Source organism: Pan paniscus, chromosome 11 (assembly GCF_029289425.2).
Source record: "Pan paniscus chromosome 11, NHGRI_mPanPan1-v2.0_pri, whole genome shotgun sequence".
Classification (NCBI taxonomy): domain Eukaryota; kingdom Metazoa; phylum Chordata; class Mammalia; order Primates; family Hominidae; genus Pan; species Pan paniscus.
The window spans coordinates 42,175,851-42,195,903 of NC_073260.2; the positions used below are offsets into that span (position 1 = coordinate 42,175,851).

The 20,053-nt window shown below is 41.7% G+C and overlaps 1 protein-coding gene across 1 annotated transcript in view; it reads right to left on the reverse strand.

The window, feature by feature from the left end:
* LOC112440861 (stimulated by retinoic acid gene 6 protein-like) overlaps positions 1–20,053 on the reverse strand; it is a 55,068-nt gene that overhangs the window by 9,257 nt on the left and 25,758 nt on the right. Inside the window, exons 5-7 of the mRNA XM_034967041.2 lie at positions 4,618–4,746; positions 3,686–3,756; positions 1,839–1,950 (exon numbers count right to left, since the gene is read on the reverse strand). Coding sequence (XP_034822932.2) covers positions 1,839–1,950; positions 3,686–3,756; positions 4,618–4,746 — 312 coding nt within the window. The remainder of the gene's footprint in view (positions 1–1,838; positions 1,951–3,685; positions 3,757–4,617; positions 4,747–20,053) is intronic.

The following is a 20,053-nucleotide window of genomic DNA, read 5'->3' on the forward strand; positions in this document are numbered from 1 at the left end:
TTTATCCTCCAGCAAACAAGACAAGGGCCCACAAGGGCTCAAGAAACTCTACAAACATTCATGGAACCAGTAAAAAAAGAATGACTAACTTTGAGTAAGGGGTGATCTGGGGGACAATTCCAGCCCTATCTCACTGATCCCCTTCACTGATCTTTGCAGGAGCCACACTGGAGAAATGTACAAATATTTCTTGTACAAATGTCATGGTTGCCCAACATCTTATCATCCTGTTGTCATGCCATTGCTTCTATAGTTCCTGCTGCCAGTTCACTCACAAACCCAATCGCGTTTATCTCTGAAACTGGAGTTCATACACTATCATGTTCATGCACCTGCTCGATCTTGAATGATTTGCTAAACTTCCAGAGCATTTCACTTTATCCTTTTTCTCTCTTAAGATGGCAGGTCCCTCATACCATGTCTTATCTCCTTCTCATAGACCATGAGCTTCTCCCAGCCCAGGACTGAGCTGAATCAGCTCTCTGCCCTCTTCCAACTCTTAGTCCAGTGCTTGGCATAGAGTAGATATTCCATAAATACTTAAGAAACAATGTAATCCCAAATTTGTTATTCATTGTTACACAGAACTATAGTTGTCCCTTAAAATCCATTCTCCCTTCTTTGGGCACAGAGCTAGACTACATTTCCCAGCCTCCCTTATATTGGGTATGGCTACATGACTAGGTTCTTGCCAACAGAAGAGGAGTAGAAGGAATATATGATACTTCCACACCTAGTCCATGGAAACCCTCCACAAGCATCTCTCCTTGCTTTGCCCCTTTCTGTTGACTATATGCAGATTGTGATGAGGTCCTCCAGGATGGTGAAGGCACATGATGGAAGAATTCTGGGTTTCCGAACGACCACACAGAGGAGTGCAGCTTCCCCAACCTGAACACTGAACTCACCACTGTTGTGTGGGTAAAAAAATATATACTGTTAAGCCACAGGAATTTAGGAGGTTACCTGGTACTTCAGCATAACCTACCTAATACACTCACCTAAAAACTTAATCACAGGATTTACTTAAATAGGTATTCTCCTACTACATTTAAAATGAACAGAAGACAATTTAGCCTTGCCATTTTTATGCATCCATTTTGACCCTACTTTTAACTCAGCCATTTTATCTCAGATAACTTTGACCACACAAAATGTTTTGATTCTATTCTTAATAAAATATTGAAGTCAGAATTATGCCAGCACTTAAAATGTCTTGTTGAGAAAGCAAACTTAAAAAAGAATGTTTAATCTGCTTAAAAATATAGTATGGTAAACCAATTCTAGTTATCTGCTTTTATTTTTAATTCAATTAAAATAAATTCAATTATTAATTTATAAGTTCAATAATTTTAAATTCAATTATTGAAAAAGAATTGAAATTATTTTTTTAGAATCAATTATTTTACATTTAAATGATTTGATTTTTGCTCACAGAAAAATTTATTGATCACAGATTCTACTATTCTAAGTTTTCTTTAGGGATGACTATTTCTACCAAGTAAACTTTCCTGGCTCAAATTTTGCATATCAAAATATTCTTAAATATATTTTTCTTCTATCAGGTTTTAGTTGATAATAAATTTTACCATGTGGCATTTTAACCATTATAGTTTTATTTTTTGTGGATTATTTTTACTAGTCATATTCACCATGTGGGTAAAAGTGTCCTTGGAATCAAAATGGTGGGGTTGAAGCATTGTACTTCTTTGACTTACCAAGATTCAATTTTGACCCAGCTCTTTAGGAACATGCTGCTTGCCTCAAAGACTCCATAACCCCATCCCCAACCCTGCCCCATTTATAAAATATAAAAAGGTTTTCTTAGAGCTACTTACAAGATACAGGCAGATGAATGCCAACACAATGGTTCCAATCATTCTGCCTGGAAATTGAAAGCAGGGATCCCACTCATATATCCTGGTTTGGAACCAAGACTTTTTTCTCTCTCTGTGGATAAGAAATAAATATCAAGAGATGAGAGGCTGGTAGGAAAACGAATGCCTGATTCATCTGAAAATAACCCCACCTTCTTTTTAATCTTAGAGTATATTATAGAAAGAGAACACTGTTAGCTTCCATGGTTTTCATTCTCCCCTTATTCTTAAGGACAAAAACTGGATTTTATTTTGGGCAGAAATTCACCAAACTAAAAGATTAAAGTTCCCAACCTGTCTTGCAGCTACGAGTGACCAGACTAAATCCAGGCTAATGACATGTGACCACAAGTGTGGTGTGGAACTTTGGAGAGGCTGCTCAGATGGAACTAACGCAGCTGGGAAAGCTGCCTTGTCTTGCCTTGCCTGCTGTCTGAAATGCAGATGTGGTGGCTGGTCCAAGCTGGAGCTCCAGCAGCCACATTGGACCATGAGACAGCATTGAGGATGGAAAGCACATACATGATGCTAGAACAGAAAGACAGGTGACTGGTGAACTGCCATGGTGGGCAGTCCAGGGTCAGGATGGACTGCTCACCTTCAGAGTTTTTTATAAGAGAAAGTAATAAATCTCTCTCTTGGTTGTGCCACTATTATTTGTGGTTTTCTACTACATGTAGCCAAACTGAATTCTAACCAAAGTACTAGCTTTGCCACTGTGTGACCATGGACCAGACACATCCCTTCACTGGGGCATATGCCCACATGCATAGTAAAAGGAGCAGATGTGGTGGTGGCTTGTATGATTCTAAGATCTGCTGCTTTTGCCTGACAACATCTATATCCTCCTCTACTGGTAACAGCACCTCAGTTTTATTTTGTTTGTTTCTTTTGTTTTTGTTTTGATACATGGTCTCGCTCTGTTTCCCAAGCTGCAGTGCAGTAGCGTGGTCACTGCTTACTGCAGCCTTGACCTCTGAACTCAAGTGCTCCTCCCACCTCAGCCTCCCAAGTAGCTGGGACCAGACGTGCACCTCCACACCTGATTAAATTGCTCATTTTTTGTAGAGACGGGGGTCTCATCATGTTGCCCAGGCTAGTCTTGAACTTGTGAGCACAAGCGATTCTCCCGCCTCGGCCCCCCAAAGTACTGGGATTACAGGCAAGAGTCGCCATGCCCAGCCTAACACCTCAGTTTTAATTTGGGGAACCACCACTCTCTGACCCTGGGTCTTAGTGGGTAAGTGATGCTGATCCCACTTCCTGGCTCCACGGGAAGGGGAGGGACATGTGACTCAGGCTTAGCCAATCAGTGCACTACAATCACTGCCACAGTAAGTGGTTCTGGGGTGGCGTGTGATCCAATTTGATCCAGTGAAATACATTTGTGGGACTTTTGTTTGAATAACTGGAAAGGAGCATTCGTCTTTCTTCTGGGCTTAAACCAGGAGGGTATAAACTTAAGAGAGTCTGGGCACCACCATGTGGAGGAATCCCACCTAACTGTGAGGCCCACACATAAAAGCAGAGCTGAGGGGAGATTGAGGGAGAGAGACCTAGTTCTGATGATATCAATTAAGCCTCTGGATCCAGCTTGCCTGAAACTGACTACCTCTAGACTTTTTAGTGATGGGAGCCCATAAATTTCCTTTCTTGCTTTAATCCAGTTTGAGTTGGGTTTCTGTTTTTAGCAAATGAGAGTCTTGACCACTACAGTGCCTTTCTGGTCATCCCAGGCTCTGTCGCATCATCAGAGCTCACCAGAGTGGGAGCAAACCTGCAGGTGAATGAACAGAACTGTGGCTTACTGAGGGCGGGGTATCCTCAGGAGCTGCTTGACGTGCTCTCCCTGGTGCGCTTCCGGGACAGATTTTTCTTCCTGTAAGACAGCAGACAGGCTTACACTTTGGCTCACAAATTCTTGTTAGTGTTTTGATCTTAAGAGGGGGCAATGGCCACAGAGGGCCAGATTGGGGGTAGGAGTTGCTCTTTTGGATTTAGCCACGCTGTGGTCAAGATAGGTCTTTTCCTCCCCCCTACACCCCACTGTTGAATTTGCCCCATGCCAAAGAGGCTGTGTTTGACAGTGGTTAAGGAAGAGGCTCCACAAGTGAACTGTCTAGGTTCCATTTCTGGCTCTGCTACAGGTTAGCCATGTGAAAGGAAAATATCTTGGGCCCCCAAAATTACTAAGCTAAAGGGAAAAGTCAAACTGAGAACTGCTTAGGGCAAATCTGTCTTCCATTCTATTCAAAGTCACCCCTCTGCTCACTGAGATAAATGCATATCTGATTGCCTCCTTTGGAGAGGCTAATTAGAAACTCAAAAGAATGAAACCATTTGTCTCATCTACCTATGACCTGGAAGCCCCTTCCAGTTTTCCTGCCTTTCCAGACCGAACCAATGTTCATCTTACATATGTTGACTGATGTCTCATGTCTCCCTAAAATGTATAAAACCAAACTGTGCTCTGACCACACTGGGCACATGTTGTCAGGACCTCATGAGGCTGTGTCATGGGCACGTGTCTTCAACTCTGACAAAATAAACTTTCTAAATTAACTGAGACTTGTCTCAGATTTTCAGGGTTCACAGCTGGGTGACCTCAGGCAACTCAACTCACCTCTCTGCATCCAAGTTTCTGAATTCAGAATGTGAGGTATAGTAACAGTACCTGCCTCTCTGGCTGTTGTAGAGATTAAACCCATCAGCACATGCAGTGCTCATACTTAGTACTCACCACCTGGAGCTCCCAGCCGAGGTGCACCCTCAGAGCCTTGACAAACATATGCAGGAAGCGGCCCAGCAGGAAGGCAAGGCACAGCAGCGAGGGCCGGTAAAACACGAGGGTCTCATACTTTCCCACAAACTGCAACAGAAGCAGATCTCAATGCAGCTCCAGGCAGGTGGGGCCGAGCCACCTGCTGAAGCTGCAGGACTCTGCCTGCCCCAGCTTGCTCCAGCAAGGCCCCCTCTCTCAGGCTTGTGAGTCAGTGGCCAATCCCTGATCCCCCAAACCCCCATCGTCAGAATGGGCAGTGAACTTGGAGCACAGCAACCCTGCATTCAAGTCTTGGCACCTTCATTTTATTTTATAAAGCTAGCTTTCCAGTCTGGGTGACAGAGCAAGACCCTGTCTCAAAACAAAACTAGTTTTCAAGGTATTTTTTTCCTTATTAGGAAGTTATTAATAAATACTCCTTTTGGAAAATATATGAGTGAGAGAGTCGGAGGTGGGTAGGTAGATGGGAGGAGGAGGCAGAGAGGGAGAGGGAGAAGGAGAAACAAAGAGAGAGGAAGAAATGGAAGGAGAGAGGTAGAGAAGAAGAAATAACCCATAATTGCCATAGGCTGGGAGCAACACAAGCTGAGGGAAGAGTAACAGTTCTCTCAAGATGGTACTTATCGGTTTTCTGTGTTTTTAGTTTTATTTTGATGAAAAAGATGGTTTTTCACTGTCTCAAAACAAATAATATTGTGACTTATCTTTTATACTTTACTGGTTTGTTTCATGTTTTTTACATTTCCAGAGTCATATTTCCTCCCACGGGAAATTGGGGTTTGACTTTGTGATGTTAAGGTGCAGGACGGAGATATGCTGAGATGCAGGGCTCATGTCTTCCCGTGATCCTCCTCTCCAACATATGCTTATGGCTAGATATGACCACTGTCAACATTCCTGTGTCTTTCATCTATATATCTATATGTACTATAAATTGAGGTTGTACCAAACATAAAGGTCTGCATATATGCGCTCCTGGCCCAGGTGGCTTTCTTGAGCTCCCCACAACCTGCTGGTAGCATTTCTAGGCGCATTGTGACATCCCTCTTTCAACTCACTCCTTTTCTGGGGTCCAGGGCTAAGGAGATGAACCAGTTCCCACCAATTCTGAGGACAATGCATGGCAAAGTTGGAAGGGGCTCATCTGGTCCAAGTCTTCCATTTTATAGAAAAAGAGATGAGCTACATAGAGTGAAAAGAAATGGACTTTGGAGTCAGCCAGACCTGGCCTCAATACCCAATTCCACTGCTTCCTGTAAGTGACTTAATGTACTTGAGCCTCACTTAATATACTAGTTTCTCACCTGTGAACTAGGTTTGATGAACTTCCCACCCTTCCAGGGCTGCAGAGAAGTAAAGCTGCACAGCTACAACTATCTGATCTTCAAAAAAGCCAACAAAAACAAGCAATGGAGAAAGGACTCCCTACTCAACAACTGGTGTTGGTATAACTGACTAGCCATATGCGGAAGATTGAAACTGGACCCCTTCCTTTCACCACAAACAAAAAGCAACCCATGATGGATAAAAGACTTAATTGTAAAACCTAAAACTATAAAATCTCTGGAAGAGGGCAGGTGTGGTGGCTCATGCCTGTAATCCCTGCACTTTGGGAGGCCAAGGCAGGGGGATCATGAGGTCAGGAGTTCGAGACCAGCCTGGCCAACATGGTGAAACCCCGTCTCTACTAAAAATATAAAAATTAGCCAGGCGTGGTAGTGTGCATCTGTAATCCCAGCTACTGGGGAGGCTGAGGCAAGAGAATCACTTGAACCCAGGAGGTGGATGTTGCAGTGAGCCCTGATCATGCCACTGCACTCCAGCCTGGGCAGCAGAGGAGGACTCTGTCTCAAAAGAAAGAAAAAAAAAAAAAAAACACTATAAAATCCTAGGAAATACCATTCTGACACAGGACCTTGGAAAGATTTCATGATGAAGATGCCAAAAGCAATTGCAACAAAATCAAAAACAGACTAGTGGAACCTAATTAAACTAAAGAGCTTCTGCATAGCAAAAGAAACTATCAACAGACTAAACAGACAGCCTACAGAATGGGAAAAAAATGTTTGAAAATTATGCATCTGACAAACGTCTAATATCCAGAATCTATAAGGAACTTAAACAAATGTACAAGCAAAAAACAAACAACCTCATTTAAAAAGAAAAAGGGCAAAGGACACGAACAGACACTTCTCAAAAGGCATACACACAGCTAACAAACATGAAAAAATGTTCAACATCACTAATCACTAGAGAAATGCAAATCAAAACTACAATGAGGTACCGTTTCATACCAGTCAGAATGACTATTATTAAAATATTATTAAAAAGCCAAAAAATAGATGCTGGCAATGTTGCAGAGGAAAGGGAATGCTTATACACTACTGGTAGGTATGTAAATCAGTTCAGCCATTGTAAAAAGTAGTTTGGTGATTTCTCAAAGAACCTGAGAATTACCCTGAGACTCAGTAATACTATTACTGAGTATATACCCGAAAGAATAGAAATCATTCTACCATAAAGACACATGCACACATATGTTAATCACAGTACTATTCACAATTGCAAAGATACAGAATTAACCTAAGTGTCCATCAATGGTGAAATGAATAAAAAAATGTGGCGTACATATACCATGTAATACTATGCACCCATAAAAAACACTATCATGTCCTTTGCAGCAATACAGATGGAGCTGGAGGCTATCCAGCTCCAGGTTAAATTCTTAGGTAAGGAAACTGGCCAGGCATGGTGGCTCACACCTGTAATCCCAGCACTTTGGGAGGCCAAGGCAGGCAGATCACAAGGTCAGGAGATCGAGACCATCCTGGGTAACATGGTGAAATCCCATCTCTACTAAAAATACAAAAAATTAGTCGGGCATGGTGGCGGGCACCTGTAGTCCCAGCTACTCAGAAGGCTGAGGCAGGAGAATGGCATGAACCTGGGAGGCGGAGCTTGCAGTGAGCTGAGATCGTGCCACTGCACTCCAGCCTGGGTGACAGAGTGAGACTCCATCTCAAAAAAAAAAAAAAAAAAAATTATTCTAAGGAAACTAACACAGGAACAGCCAACCAAATACCACATGTTCTCGCCTATAAGTGGGAGTTAAATATTGAGTACACATGGACACAAATATGGGAACAACAGACATTGGGGCCTACTTGAGGGTGGAGGTTGGGAGGAGGGTGAGTATCAAAAAACTACCTATCAGGTACTATGCTTATTGCCTGAGTGACAAAATAATCTGTACATCACACCCCCATGACACACAACTTCCATATATAAGAAACCTGCACATGTACCCTTGAACCTAAAATAAAAAGTTAAAAATGAATTAAATAAAATGTGCATATAAAAAATAAACTGGATTTAGGCATGTCTATTTGTATATAAAAATGGAGCTACTGGCACAGTCATGAACCAACTAAAATATATCTCAGTATATTAAAATGGCTAATATTGATGTAAAGACAATCAGTAAGAGAAGAGAAAATATTTCAGATTGGATTTAGGGTTTTACATAAAATTATCAAAGGCGGGTTGCGGTGGCTCACGCCTGCAATCCCAGCACTTTGGGAGGCCAAGGTGGGTGGATTACCTGAGGCTGGGAGTTCGAGACCAGCATGACCAACATGGAGAAACCCCGTCTCTACTAAAAATACAAAATTAGTCGGGCATGGTGGTGCATGCCTGTAATCCCAGCTACTTGGGAGGCTGAGGCAGGAGAACTGCTTGAACCCAGGAGGCAGAGATTGCGGTGAGCCAACGTCGTGCCATTGCACTCAAGCCTGGGCAACAAGAGGGAAACTCCATCTCAAAAAAAAAAAAAAGAAAAGAAAAGAAAAGAAAAAGAAAGAAATTATCACTGCTGGAAAACCAACAGATTACATGTCAGATGGATCACAGCAGATGTGTGAGGACTGAAATAATGTGGAATAAACATTTTTTAAAAAGCTTCAACAACAGACTACATCAAGCAGTATAACAAATTTCAGAACTTGAAGTCAGATCTTTTAAAATTACCCCATCAGACAAAAATAAAGAAAAAAGAAAAAAGGAATGAACAAAGCCTACATGACATATGGGACACCATAAAGCAACCAAACATTTGAATTTTCAGTGTCCCAGAAGGCAAAGAGCAAACCATGGGGATAGAAAAGCTACTTAACAAAGTAATAAAACTTTTCAAGTCTACCAAGAGATTTAGATATGCAGATACAGGAAGCACAGAGATCCCCAAACAGAGGGTGGATCGCTTGAGCCCAGGAGTTTGAGACTGGCCTGGGCAACATAGTGAGATTCTGTCTCTACAAAAAAATACAAAAGTTAGCCAGGCATGCTAGTGTGTGCCTGTAATGCCAGCTACAAGGAAGGCTCAGGTAGAAGGACTGCTTGAGCCCAGGAGGGGGAGGTTGCAGCGAGCTGAGATTGCGCCATTGCATTCCAGCCTGTGTCTCCAAAAATAAAATGTCTTGAAACAAATGAAAATTGAAACGCAACATACCAAAACCTATGGGATACAACAAAAGCACTGCTAGGAGGGAAGTTGATAGCAATAAACACCTATATTTTAAAAGTAGAAAGATTTCAAATAAACAAACTAATGATACACCTCAAAGAACTAGAAAAGCAAGAACAAAACAAACCCCAAATTAGTAGAATGACAGACATAATAAAGATCAGAGCAGAACTAAATGAAATATATTTTGAAAACAATACAAAGAATCGATGAAACAAAAAAGGTAAACAAAATCGATAAACTGTTAGCTAGACTAACCAAGGAAAAAAAAAAGATGAACAAAGTAAACAGAATCCAAGATGAAAAAGAAAACATTGCCAGGCACAGTGGCTCGTGCCTGTAATCCCAACATTTTGAGAGGCTGAGGCAGGTGGATTGTTTGAGCTCAGAAGTACGAAACTAGCCTGGGCAATGTGGTGAAACTCAGCCTAAAAAAATACAAAACTTAGCTGGGCATGGTGACACATCCTTGTGAGAGGTGACAATGTGCTAGCAGCCCTCGCTTGCTCTTGGTGCCTCCTCGGCTTTGGCGTCTGCTCTGGCCGTGCTCGAGGAGCCCTTCAGCCTGCCGCTGTGCTGTAGGGGCCCCTCTCTGGGACTGGCCGAGGCCGGAGCCGGCTCCCTCTGCTCATGGGGAAGTGTGGAGGGAGAGGCGCGGGGGTGGGGGGTTGGGAGGTGGGGAGGGGAGCCGGGGCTGCCCGCGGGGCGCTCGCAGGCCAGTGCGGGTTCCGGGTGGGCGCAGGCTTGGCAGGCCCCGCACTCGGCTCGGCAGGCCGGCGCCTGCTGGGCTTGATCGGGGTACGAGCTCCCTCTGGGCTGCCAGAGTGCCCGGGCTAGGTGCACAAGTGGGATTTGCCCCAAAAATGCAGAGGTAGTTCAACATACACAAATCAACAAAGATGACACATCACATCAACAGAAAGAAGGACAAAAACCATAAGATCATTTCAAGAGATGCAGAAAAAGCATTTGATACAATTCAAAATCTCTTCATGATAAAAACTCTCAAACTAGGCATTGAAGGAGTATATAATACCTCGACATAATAAAGCCTACATATGACAAACCCACAGTTAACATCATACTATCACAGCTTTCAGCTTTTCCTCTAGGAACTGGAACAAGACAAGGATGTCTATTTTCGCCACTCATATTCAACACAGTACTGGAAGTCTTAGCCAGAGCAATCAGGCAATAGAAACAAGTAAAAGACATCCAAATTGGAAAAGAGAAAGTAAAATTGTCCCTCTATGCAGATGACATGATCTTGTATCTACAAAAACCTGACAACTCCAGCAAAAGCTCTTAGATCTGATAAATAAGTTCAGTAAAGTTGTAGGATATGGCCAGGCGTGGTGGCTCATTCCTGTAATCCCAGCACTTAGGGAGGCCAAGGCGGGAGGATCACCTAAGGTCAGGAGTTCAAGACCAGCCTGACTAATACAGTGAAACCTTGTCTCAACTAAAAACACAAAAATTAGCCGGGCATGGTGGCATGCGCTTGTAGTCCCAGCTACTCAGGGGGCTGAGACAGGAGAAGCGCTTGAACCCAGCAGGCAGAGGTTGCAGTGAACCAAGATTGCTCCATTGCACTCCAGCCTGGGCTACAGAGCAAGACTCTGTCTCAAAAAAAAAAAAAAAAAAAAAGTTGTGGGATAAAAAAATCAACATACAAAAATTAGTAGTATTTCTATACACCAGTAATAACTAGCTGAGAAAGAATTCAAGAAGGAAATCCCATTTATAATAGCTACAAGAAAATAAAATACTTAGGAAAAAAATTTAACCAAGTAGGTGAAAAACCTCTACAAGGAAAACTACAGAACGCTGATGAAAGAAATTGAAGAGGACATAAAGAAATGGAAATCAAATCCATGCTCCTGGATCAGAAAATATTAATATTATTAAAATGACCATACAATCCAAAGCAATCTACAGATTCAATAAAATATCTATCAAAATACCAATGCCATTTTTCACAGAAGTAGAAAAAATGATCCTAAAATTCATATGGAACGAAAAAAGAGCTCAAATAGCCAAAGCAATCCTAAGTAGAAAGAAAGCTGGAGACATTATACTATCTAACTCCAACGTATATTACAAGGCTCTAGTGACCAAAACATCATGGTATTGGTATAAAAACAGGTATAAAATGAAACAGGATAGAAAACTCAGAAATAGATCCATACATTTACAGCCAATTGATTTTCAACAAAGGTGTCAAGGACATTCACTGGGGAAAGGACATCTCTTCAATAAATGGTGCTGGGAAAACTGGATATCCACATACAAAAGAACGCGACTAACCTCCTACCTTTCACTATATACAAAAATCAACTCAAGATGGATTAAAGACTTAACCATAAGGCCTGAAACCATAAAACTACTAGAAGAAAACATAGGGGGAAGCACTTAAGGACACTGGTATAGGAAAAGATTTTATGGCTAAGACTTCAAACGCACAGGCAACAAAAACAAAAGTAGACAAATTGGACTATATTAAACTAAAAAGCTTCTGCACATCAGAGGAAACAACACAGTGAAGAGACAACCTGTTGAATGGGAGAAAATATTTGCAAACTATTCATCCAACAAGGAATTAACATCCAGAATACACAAGGAACTCAAATACCTCAACAGTAAAACATGATAATAATTCCATTTAAAAGTGGGCAAAGGGTCAGGCATTATGGCTCATGCCTGTAATCCTAGCACTTTGGGAGGCTGATGCAGGTGGACTGCTTGAGCCCAGGAGTTTGAGACCAGCCTGGGCAACATAGCAAAACCCCATCTCTACAAAAAAAATACAAAAATTAGACTGAGTCTGGTGATTCATGCCTGTAATCCCAGCACTTGGGGAGGCCAAGGCGGTAGGATCGCTTGAGCCCAAGAGTTCAAGACCAGCCTGGGCAACATAGTCACTAGTGCAGAGAACAGGAATCTATACTCATACCCTTATTGTATATATATATATGTATACACACAGTATATACAGGCTCATGCCTGTAATCCCAGCCCTTTGGTAGACTGAGGCAGGCACATCACTTGAGTTCAGGAGTTCCAGAACAGCAACATGATGAAACCTGTCTCTACAAAAAAAAATTAGGCAGCTGTGGTAGTGCCCGCTTGTGGTCCCAGCTACTGGCTACTCATGAGGCTGATACAGGAGGATCACTTGAGCCTTTCCTGCTTGCTTCGCTGAAGGCATCAGGCAGCTTCATGGCTGGGATCAACTCTTCTCAAAGAAGGTCCTAGCAGGACTGGGTGTCCACACCCAGGATATGGGTCCTGCAGAGAGTTTGTAATACTTACCCCTCAACCTTGGGGAAGGAGGAGGGGCTGGTGCCTTGAGGACTTACTGTCCTTCTGACCAGTCCTGATGTTTCCAAGGCACTGGGGTTTTCAGGACTGGATAAGACTGTTCTAAGGCCACAGTGTGGCAACTGCAGTGTGGCAACTGCAGCGAGTCACAGGTCAAATCCTCAACTCGGGCACTGTCTAAAGTGCCTTTCTTGGCCAGGTGCAGTGGCTCATGCCTGTAATCCCAGCACTTTGGGAGGCTGAGGTGGGTGGATTACCGGAGGCCAGGAGTTTGAGACCAGCCTGGCCAACATAGTAAAACCCTGTCTCTACTACAAATACAGAAACTAGCCAGGTGTGGTGGCACATGTTTGTAATCCCAGTTACTCGGGAGGTTGATGCAGGAGAATTGCTTGAACTCCAGAGGCAGAGACTGCACTGAGCCGAGATCACATCACTGCACTCCAGCCTGGGTGACTATACATACACATACACACACACACACACACACACACACACACACACACACACACACACACCAAGTACTATTCAGCCAGGCTGGTCTCGAACTCCTGACCTCAAGTGATTGGCCCGCGTTGGCCTCCCAAAGTGCTGGGATTACAGGAGTGAGCCACCATGCCCAGCCCTCTTTTCTTTATGAATTACCCAGTGTCAGGTATTCCTTTATAGCAAGGCAAGAACTAACACAATCTCATAGGACAAAATAAATACCCATAAATCCATATGGATATAAATAATTCATAAATAAATGTATGAGAAGAGACACTTCTTCCTTACAAAATTCCAATTAATCAATGTAGAAGGAATGAGTAAAATACAAAATCCCCACTTGAACACCACATTAGTAACTGTTGACAAGATCCACCAACGAAAGCGAAAATCAGCAGCCAAAAGTTTGAGAAGAAACAGGATGCTACCACAGTCTCAAAGCATCTCTCCAAGATGTTTATCATTTACAGAGGGAGAAAAGAAACCTGGGAGATGCCACCTTAACCAAGTGATCGTGGTAAATATCACTAATAAGCCACGTTGGCATCCTGTACCCCTGATAGGAAATAACAAGAGCATTTCACCTTGTGATCTTCTTCCCCCAAACCCATCACCTTAGTCTAATCATGAGGAAAACATGGACAAACCCAAACTGAGGATCATTCTAAAAAACAGCTGACCAGTACTCATCAAGAGTCCATGAAAGACAAGGAAATATGGAGCAACTGTCACAGATTGGAGGAAACTGAGGGGACATAGAAACGAATGCAACGTGGGATCTTAGATTATATCCTGGAACATTAAAAAGGCATGGTAGGGGGTGGGAGGAGATGGTGAAAATCAAAGGGCTGTAGTTTAATTCATAGTATTGTATCAAAGTTAATTTCCTCATTTTGATTATTGAACTATAGTTACATAAGTTTTTAACATCAGGGAAGCAAAGTGGTAGATATATGTGAACTCTGTACTGTTTCTGCAACTTTTCTGTCAGTCTAAAATTATTTCAGAAATAAATACACACGCATGCACAAAATAGTAATTATGAAGAGGTGATAATAGGCTAATTAGCTTGACTGTGATGATCATTTCACAATGCATGTGTATATCAACCATCAAATTGTACACCATATATAATTTTATGTCACTAAATCTGTTAAAATATATAAAAATAAATGAATTAATCAAATAAAAAATAAAATAACTTAAAAATAAGAATAAGCTCCATCTGAAGCACTACTTGCATAGGGCACACTAAAAACCACATTCTGCTGCTGCTGGCTGGAGGACTTGAATACCATTCAGAATTTCCCCTAACACTGTGCAGCTCTTCATCTAAAACCGTAACTACAAAATTGCTGGCAAGGTACTCTCCCTGGTCCTCAATTTTCCACACCTATAAAATGAAAGCATTAGGAAAACAGATATTTTTCTTTCTCAGTTTTGACATTCTATGCTTTGTGCTTCATAATTCCTGACTCTTCTTAGCTTGGCCTTCATTGCGAAGTGAGGCTAATAGCTTTGGTATAGAAGTGACCAGAGATTACATATGCCAGTTTGGGGCTCAGTATGTCACCATATTAACCAAAGTCAGGCAATGTATGCAGCAGAGGTCATTGGGTTCTTAGTTTTCTTTTCTTTTTTTTCTTTTTGAGACACAGTCTCACTCTATCACCCAGACTGGAGTGCAGTGGCACAATCTTGGCTCACTGCAACCTCCGCCTCCCGGGTTCAAGCGATTCTCCTGCCCCAGCCTTCCAAGTAGCCGGGATTACAGGCATGCACCACCACGCCTCGCTAATTTTTGTATTTTTGGTAGAGACAGAGTTTCACCATTTAGCCAGGCTGGTCTTGAACTCCTGACCTCAGGTGATCTGCCTGCCTCAGCCTCCCAAAGTGCTGAGATTACAGGTGTGAGCCACTGTGCCTGGCCAGGTTCTTACGTTTCAATATCTCAGAAAGCTAATTAAAGATCTTAATCTCATTTAAATCTCTTGATCTTACACAGTAATAACAGCGAACACATGGTGAAATCTGGCCAACTTAACTCAGAAACTTCATTTTAGGATGATATTTCAAACTCCTTTCCCATCTAGGCATTTTTCAGTAGCCAGACATGTGGCACACCTGACTCCCTTCACCTCCCTCTTAGTGAAGGTTTAGGGATTAGAGATGTCCTCAAAGCCAGAACTCAGTGGCCTACATCACCAATCCCTGGATTACTACGAGCTCACCTAGAGTCTAAAAGAACAATTCTCCTTATGCCCATTGTGACCCTGGAGAAATTACTTCTTTCCCCAGTTGTTGTTTCTCACTTAGCATCTCATTTTGAAAATCTTTGTTTCACTGTGGCCACTATGACATCTGCTCCACTGAGCTTTCTGGCTTTAATTTTTTCCCCTTCAATCAGTTCCAAAGAGCCCTACTGAAGTAGCACCAGAAACTTGCATTGGTATTCCACTCTTTAAACTCTAATGATTTCTCATTTAAATATTAATTACCACTCCAACATTCCTGCATTTGTGGTCATCTTGTCAGCATCTCACTGACCTAAATGAAGAAATTCTTGTTCCTTTTACTCCAGATTATCCATATAATTCTTCTTAAAGCCATTCTTGGGATATACTGAGGAAAGTACCTCAATTTTGGAGTCTGCTGATCTAGGGTTTAAGTGTTGACTGCACCACTTACTTAGCAAATTTCAGAAAGGTATTAAATTCCTATAAATGCGAATGTCTACTTTATAAGGTGTTTCAAAAATTCAATGATAATGTATGTGATATTCACACCACAGGGTCAGTCTGTCAAGCAGTACCCTGTCACTGGTGGCTAAGAAGATGAAGATAAGTACCCATGGGATTCCATGAACAGAGCAGTCATCTCTACTGACCTCAGCCACAAAACACCAGCCCTTCTAGCTTCCCTGGATCCTTTGCTAACTGTGCCTTTTTCTGGGATAGTATGTGGTTCTCTATTTGGCTTGAGAACAGAACACTCCTTCAAATGGTTGAAGTATCTTCATTATATACATGGTCTGCGCTTTATCACACTAATTTTTTTTTCGAGGCAAGTTCTCACTCTGTCGTCCAGGCTAGAGTGCAGTGGCATGATCACAGATCACTGCAGCCTTGAACTCATGGGGTCAAGTGATCCTACTGCCTCAGCCTCCTGAGTAGCTGGGACTATAGGCACACACCACCAGGTCTGGCTAATTTTTTATTGTTATTATTTTTTTTTAGAGATGGGGTCTCACTATGTTGCCCAGGTTGGTCTCAAACTCCTGGGCTCAAGTGATCCTCCCACCTTGGCCTCTTAATGTGTTGGGATTACAGATGTAAGCTGCCTTGACCAGCCCTAAATTTTTTTTCTTATGGTAAAATACACAAAAATGTACCATCTTAACCATGTTTAATTGTGCAACTCTGTGGTGTGAAGTACATTCACATTGTTATGTAGCCATCGCAACTATCCATACCCTGAACTTTTAAAAGAATCATCCCAAACAGAAAGTCTATACCAATTAAACACTAACTCTCTATTCTTCCCTATCCCCAGCCCCTGGAAACTACTTTCTGTCTCTACGAATTTGCCTATTCTAGCTACCTCACATGAGTGGAATCATGTATTTGTCCTTCCGTGACCTGCTTATTTCACTTAGTATAATGTCCTCAAGGTTCATCTATGTTGTAGCATATGTAAGAATTGCACTTTTTTTAAGGCTGAATCATATTCCATTGTACATATATACGTCATGTTGTTTATCCATTCATCCATGGATGAACATTTGGGTTCCTTCCACATTTTGGCTATTGTGACTTTATCCTGTTTTATATTCTGCAGCAATTTACATCTTTATTTTCAGAACTATTAAGTTTCTTCATATTAACAGTCATAGGAAAAGAGCAATGAAAGACTTTTATTTGATTTCATTTTTTGGCCATTCCTTTTTTTTTTTTTTTTTTGGCAGCCACGAAGACTGGGATTTCTAATTCTATGTTATGATAAGTAGACAATTTAAGCCATCTATCTTTTTTTCTGTTTCCTTTTAAAAAAAAAGAAAATAGCATTTTTCTAAAATATGATCATGTCAGTTTGGTCTATTTTTATGCGTGTTAAGGAGAGCACTAACAGACAAAAGAATAACAATATAGCGATTAGGTATTTAGTTTTTAAAAAAAAAAAAAAAAAAGGTTGACGATGGGGCAATAGATAGCCTGCCTCTTCTCTAACCAAGTTGTGAACTGTTTAAGAAATTGACGATAAAGAGTATGGCATATGGAGACCAGAACATTCCTTTTATTATAAACAAAGTTGATATGGGAGAATGCAGCTTATCTCTACTTGCAGGCAGATGGCCATCTTAATTCTATACCTCAGAATTAAACAGGTCTCCCAGCCACTCATAGACAGGTCTCCAGGAAAGAAGGAAAAATTATCAACTGACAAACAGTCTGATTAAATGCTTGTCTTTTATACCTGCTATGGTTTGAATGTGCCTCCTCCAAAACTAATTGTTGCTAATGTGATAGTATTAAGAGGTGGGGCCTTTAAAAGGTGATTAGGCCACAAGGGCTCCTATCTTGTGAATGGGATTAGGTGCCCTTATAAAAGGGCTTGAAAGAGGGAGTTCATCCCTTTTTGTTCTTCTGCCTTCTGTTATATGAGGACACAGCATTCTTCCCCAACTCCTCAAGGATGCAACAGTCAAGGCCCCATCTTGGAAGCAGAGAGACTAGACCCTCACCAGATAAATGAACCTGCCAGTGCCTTCATCTTGGACTTCCTAACTTCCAGGACTGTGAGGAAACAAATTCCTTTTCTTTATAAATTACCCAGTCTGTGGTATTCTGTTATAGCAACTCAAAACAGACTAACACAATGCCCTCAACCCACTTCTCTGCCTTGGTACCCATCATATTGTGTAGCAATGAATCTTGGCCTGTCTCTTTCCTATGAGCATGTTGCTTTCATCCATTCTTCCACCGACTCAACTGCTTTTATGAGTGCCTGTTTTGGGCCTAGCAATACACTAGGTCTTGCATTCAAGACCTGACAGAGGTGACAGAAACTGACATGACACCTACCCTTAAGGAGAGCAGAACAGAAAATATTGCAAAGGAGACAGAGTGTGGCGCTAGACAGTAAGAAGGGCAGAGTGACTTAACAAAGTGGGAGAAGGCTTTTCTTGGGAAGTCACATTTTTTATGATGCCTCAAGTTCAAGGAGCACTTCACCAGTATATTACACTCTGGTGTCCAGTAGAGGCGTACAGCACGTAGCAGAGCTCAATAAATGCTTAACAAATTAATGAATCAGTGATATATGTGAAAGCACTTTATACGCAGTCAAAGTACCACACAGATGTTAATCATTATCATTTAGTTAATATGGAGAGACCCACTTTTATTCAGCTTCTCTGAAACACCCAAAAAGATACATGGCAGTGTCTGGAGACATTGTGAGTTGCCACAACTGGAGTTGAAGGGAGATGTGGTAATGAAGTCTAGTGAGTAGAGACCACAGTTGCTACTAAACATCCTACAATATACAGGGCAATCCCCCAAAATGTCAATAATGCCACTATTAAGAAATCCGATTCTAAAACAATTACTGTGTTTACATGTGCATTCACCTGTTTTACAGTGGAGAAACATTTCACTGTATAAACATAATACAACTAATGCTAACATTTTTGCATTCATTCATTCAACAAATAATTACTAAACACCTAGTATAAGATGGTATAGTCCTCAAGATGGTGGGGATTTTTATTTTATTTGTAGAGAAAGGGGCTTGCTCTGTCTCCCAGGCTGGAGTGCAGTGGAAGGATCACAGCTCTCTGCAGTGTTGAACTTCTGGGCTCAAGTGATTCTCCGGTCTCAGCTTCCTGAGTAGCTGGGACTATAGACATGTGCCACCACTCCTAGCTAATATTTTTTTTATTTTTTATAGAGACGGGGTCTCACTATGTTGCCCACACTGGTCTGAAACTCCTGGCCTCAAGCCATTCTCCCACCTCGGCCTCCCAAAGTGCTAGGATTATAGGCATGAGCCACCACACCTGGCTGGATTTTTAAAATATTAAAGACACATCTTCGACCATTTGGAAGTATGTGAGATACTTTAAGAAAGTTACTAAAGTTCTAAATAAATAAATGTGCTAAAAGCTCAGGAGAGACCACACCTGACTGTGAAGAGGAAAGGCTTTATACACCCTGAAGGGCTTTGGAGGGCAAAATCATTTGCAAGAGGCACAGGGAATGGCCTAACTGGAGCACTGGGGTATGCAAGGACACCACATAGGGGAGTATGGAGAAGACCAATTTGCATCAAGTTCAGGACTTGACTTGAAAAAAAAAACAGAGCAGTGAAAAATACGATAAAAAAAGAAGCAGAGTCGGGCGCAGTGGCTCACACCTGTAATCCCAGCACTTTGGGAGGCCGAGGTGGGCAGATCACCTGAGGTCAGGAGTTTGAGACCAGCCTGACCATCATAGAGAAACCCCGTCTCTACTAAAAATACAAAATTACCTGGGCATAGTGGTGCATGCCTGTAATCCCAGCTACTCAGGAGGCTGAGACCTGGGAGGCGGAGGTTGCAGTGAGCCAAGATCGCACCACTGCACTCCAGCCTGGGCAACAAGAGCAAAACTCCGTCTCAGAAAAAAAAAAAAAAAGAAAGAAAGAAAAAGAAAAAGAAGCAGAAGGCAGACTGTTAAGAACTTCTGAATGCTAGACTAAGTTCACTTATTAAAATGAAAAATTAATAGTATCCTAATAGCATCTTTTACTCTCTAATCAAGGCTAGTCCCCTCAGTCTATCCTTACCCCTAAACACACACTCACATAGTATTTATATCTACCTTTTGTTTTCTTTATTCAAATAATGCTCTCACCTCTATTTTTAACTGGCTAAAATCAGCATTTTTAATGCAAATATTAAAGTAAGCACCATAACATTATATAAAACAGTTTAAATGAAGAATTGAGTTAGAATGTTATATTCTAACTTTTTTCTATGAAAAGGATCATTACTTTTGCAAACAGAATTAAAAAATCAAAAGG